The sequence below is a fragment of the Sceloporus undulatus genome, chromosome 1, assembly GCF_019175285.1.
Source record: "Sceloporus undulatus isolate JIND9_A2432 ecotype Alabama chromosome 1, SceUnd_v1.1, whole genome shotgun sequence".
In the NCBI taxonomy this organism is placed as follows: Eukaryota; Metazoa; Chordata; class Lepidosauria; order Squamata; family Phrynosomatidae; genus Sceloporus; species Sceloporus undulatus.
In genome coordinates this window covers 376930204-376934480 of record NC_056522.1, presented here as the reverse complement: position 1 = coordinate 376934480, position 4277 = coordinate 376930204, and the positions used below count along the sequence as shown (strand labels likewise).

Below are 4277 nucleotides of genomic sequence, written 5' to 3'. Positions count from 1 at the left end.
AACATCCCTTCTTTGATGTAGTCTTTCAGACATTTTAGACAGATAATGAGGTACATACAATGCTCCAAATAATTCAAGGGTTTATTGAATGTTCCTGTAAGAAAAAGATACTTTAAAAGCAAATGCTTTGTAGCAGAATTTGAAAAAAAGATTATACTAGATCTTTACAAAACACAAGAAAAAAGTCTGAAGACTGCCTGACCAGAAAAGCATTTTCAACCGCTCACATTTCTACCCTTTCTCTTTAATGTGGATTTTATTATGCTTCAAAAGGTGTGAATTCTGAGAAAAACAACTCCCAAAGTCCATGTATTCCTATTGTTTCTCTCCTGTATGAATGCTATGGTGGTTTGTAAGGCTGGCACCTGAAATAAAAGACTTGCCACACTCCAGGCATTTGAATGGTTTCTCTCCTGTGTGGAGCCTCTGATGGACCACAAGGATTGACTTCCTTGCAAAGTCTTTCCCACACTCCAGGCATTTGAATGGTTTCTCTCCTGTGTGGACCCTCTGATGGTCAACAAGGGTTGATTTCTGAGCAAAGCCTTTCCCACATTCCTGGCATTTGAATGGTTTCTCTCCTGTATGGACTCTCTGATGGACAACAAGGACTGATTTCTGAGCAAAGCCTTTCAGACATTGCTGGCATTTGAATGGTTTCTCTCCTGTATGGACTCTATGATGGACCACAAGGTCTGACTTCTGAGCAAAGCCTTTCTGACACTGATGGCATTTGAATGGTTTTGTTGTTGTGTGGCCTCTCTGATGGACAACAAGGTGGGACTTCTTAGCAAAGCCTTTCCCACACTGCTGGCATTTGAATGGTTTCTCTCCTGTGTGGACTGTCTCATGGACAACAAGGACTGATTTCTGAGCAAAGCCTTTCCCACACTGCTGGCATCTGAATGGTTTCTCTCTTGTATGGACTCTCTGATGGACAACAAAGTGGGACTTCTGAGCAAAGCCTTTCCCACACTGCTGGCATTTGAATGTTTTCTCTCCTGTGTGGACTCTCTGATGGACCACAAGAGCTGTCTTCTGAGTGAAATCTTTCCCACATTGCTGACATTTCTCTCGTTTCCCTCCAGTGTCAATTCTCTTTTCAGTCTCAAGTTCTTCTATAAAGAAGGAGAAAGACAGACAAAAAGTTAAGATAGGAAGGGACTCAGGAACAAACAATGCAGCTAAGCTTTCTCAACTACGAAAAAAACATCAAAGGGTTTTTTTTGTCCCCTTTTCCAGCCTTCATAAATATTCATCACAATTGCTAAATGCAACACCTTAAAATGTATGAAAAGAAGGACTTGAGATGGTTTGCACCAGTTTACTTCAACAGGTTTTTTAAAATTTTTAAGTTTGTGGCTGCCTCAGAATATTTGAGGCACCTGTAAATTTACAGCGCTTTATAAATAAAGGTTAATAATAATAATAATAACCTGTTCTGGCTCTCTTATGGACATTCCCAGAATTCCTTTCCTTTCCAAAGAGAGCTAACTATCTTTGCTTTGCTCCTGCCCTGCCCTCCTCGCTTCCACATGCCTGATCCCCTTCCATTTATGTCCAACTGCTCTGATGCCCATCTGCACTCCTTCAACCTTTCACCCTCAGCATCTCTTCCCTGCCGTTCTGTTTTTCACATTCTCTCTCTCACACAGAAAAAGACAGAGAGACGGAGAGTATGGTGCAGGAAAGAGAAACTTTCAGACCCATTGGGTAGGATAATAAATATATAAATAAATCTATAAGAAAACTGAAGAAGGGGTATTTTCAGTCCTCAACTGCAGAGCTTGAGTACTGCTCTAAACTGCAAATCCCAGATTCCAGAGGATGTTGTTATGAGAATTAAAATGGAATCATAGTGCTATGACAGTGCCATATGAAAGGAAGGCCCTTCAGTCTTCATAGGAAGGGCTATGGATTCAAGTTCCTTACCCAAGGAGGACACATGCTCATAGTTTTCCATCATCACCACCTCATACAATGCTCTCTGCTTTGGATCCAGCAGTTGCCATTCCTCTTTGTTGAAGTACACCGCCACATCTTTAAAAATCACCTGCAACACAAAGTAGCCTCGTCTACAGATTTTCTAAGCAAAAGGTGAGGAAAGCACATGCTACATCCCAAATATTATTTAATCCCTGCAGAATGTTGAAAGCCCTTCCAATGGCTGAATTGCAAAGGAGGGAGTGAACATTCACCTTCTTCAAGGTAATCTCTCCTGTGGTTTCCTGCAGACCTTCACCGTTCTTCCTTCTTGTGGAGGCCATCTTGGATAGATGCACTTCTGCAGAAACAACAAATGGAGGGGTTTTACATATGCACACATTTACACAGTCTTCCATGGACCACCAAAATAAAAATTCAATGGCGCTGAGAAAAAAATCAAACCAAAACCTGTCCCTACAAGACAAAATAACTAAATTCAGGCTGTCGCACTTTGGAGATATTGGGAGATGACAGGACCCCTTGGAAAAGTGGAAGGTGGCAGGAAAAGACAAAGAATGCACTGGAGATGGATAGAGTCAAGGAAGCCCAGATACTGAGCTTGCCAGAAATGGTTGAGCCTTTTAATAACAGTGGCTTTTGCAGATCTCTCATTCTTAGGGTTCCCCTCGGCTGAAGCCAACTGACAGCACAGAATAAAAACAAAAGGCTCTTCCTTCATCATCAGAAAAACAAAATCTCCTCTATCTGGAATTATGCACAAGATTTAGTCCTAAAAATAGGAAGGAAGTCTTGCAGCCTTCCAGGCCTTGGACTCCAACTCCTAGCACCTCATTTATTTCTTATGCTGTCCAAGGGGCTGTTGGGAGCTGCAGTTTATCAATACGTCGAGGTCCACAGGATGCCCACTCCAGTCCATAGAAAATAAACTGCATGCGATGAAAGAAGCAGAATCTCCCTCTGTCTGCTTAGGTTTCAGAGACAGCATGGGGCAAGTAGTGTAGAAAGAGCTTTAGCGCCAGAGCGGGACTCCTTTTGCCTTGAAAGAACCCTATGTATTCACAGAGAAACCTCTTCCCAAGAACTATGACTATCTCTTTGCTCCCCTCAAGGCTCTCAAGGGGCAGATGAGGCCTTTCAGCCAGGGAAGCCCCATGCCTCTTGGGGGAAAGAAGGGGGCTTACTTGCTTTCAGCCCCCAAGGCTCCCTCTCTATGGAAGACCCCTCAGACCTCCATCATTGACCCCAAAAGGGGGGCTCTTCCCCATTCTTCATTCCCACACATGGACCACATTTGGCTGCCTCTCATTCCCCTCCTTCTTCTCCCCAACTGCCTCTGGGCACCCACCTTCCCTTCTCCACCAAGAAAACCAGAAGGAACCGTTATTCCTAACTGGCCAACAGTCAACAGTCACCCCCCCCCCCCCACCAGCCTTCTAGAATCTCAAACTGCCACTCACTCCGAGCATTCCTCACTTTCAACCCCCCCAACAGATGACTGACCAATGACATTTACCATAAATGACATGCATCTTCATTTCCTTACCTTACCTTCTCTAAGAAACATCTACATTTTAAACGAAGGTCCATAATGTCCCATGGGTCCCTTTCCCAGCTGCTTTGGACCTCCCCAGACCGACCTTCCCAGACCATCTCTGGAGACTCTTCTTGGTCTTGAGGCTCAAGAAGGGAGTTGACTTCCTTGGCCCCTTCTCAAAATGGAGGTGGGATCTGGAGGTCATTGGGAAAGGGTCCACCTCCTGGCAACAAAAGTTATTTCCCTTGGACACAGCCATAGAGGGAACAAGGCAAACAGTGCAAGGACCCAACAGTTGGAGGCAAAAACGTTTGCACAGGCAGCAAATAAAGGGAACACATGGTCTTAAATGCCTCTACACTAATGCACAGAGCATGGGAAATAAGCAAGATGAACTCGAAATCCTAGTACAACAAAGCAAATATGATATAATTGGCCTCACTGAAACTTGGTGGGATGAGTCTCATGGTTGGAATGTAGAAATACAGGAGTATAACCTTTTTAAGAGAAACAGGCCAAACAAGAAAGGAGGAGGAATAGCCCTATATGTCAGGGACATTTACACCAGTGAAGAGATCCAGGACATCAATCCTGGCAGCCAGGTGGAGAGCATATGGATAAAAATTAAAGGGGAAGGAAACAACAAGGATGTTATTGTGGGAGTCTACTACAGACCCCCAAGTCAGACTGAGGAATTGGATGATGCCTTTCTAGAACAGATGACCACACACTCAGGAAGGAGAGATGTAGTAGTGATGGGTGACTTCAACTATCCTGATATTTGTTGGAAGTCAAA

At 43.9% G+C, this 4277-nt stretch overlaps 1 protein-coding gene across 1 annotated transcript; it reads right to left on the bottom strand.

Annotated features, from left to right (window-relative positions):
• Positions 1–230: 230 nt before the first annotated feature.
• LOC121920767 (zinc finger protein 239-like) lies at positions 231–2280 on the bottom strand. The gene is made up of 3 exons (XM_042447949.1): positions 2199–2280; positions 1933–2053; positions 231–1118 (listed from the first exon to the last, which is right to left on the bottom strand). The coding sequence occupies exons 1-3, from the start codon at positions 2265–2267 to the stop codon at positions 316–318; spliced, it is 993 nt and encodes a 330-aa protein (XP_042303883.1). The 5' UTR covers positions 2268–2280; the 3' UTR covers positions 231–315.
• Between the last annotated feature and the right edge of the window lie 1997 nt (positions 2281–4277).

Bases quoted from the DNA above. Each gene is read 5' to 3' on its own strand.
- LOC121920767 (XM_042447949.1), bottom strand. From the start codon at position 2,267: ATGGCCTCCACAAGAAGGAAGAACGGTGAAGGTCTGCAGGAAACCACA. The intron at 2,054-2,198 runs GTGAATGTTCAC...TTTGTGTTGCAG, and splicing joins GAGAGATTACCTTGAAGAAG to GTGATTTTTAAAGATGTGGC. The intron at 1,119-1,932 runs GTAAGGAACTTG...CCTTCTTTATAG, and splicing joins TGAGCATGTGTCCTCCTTGG to AAGAACTTGAGACTGAAAAG.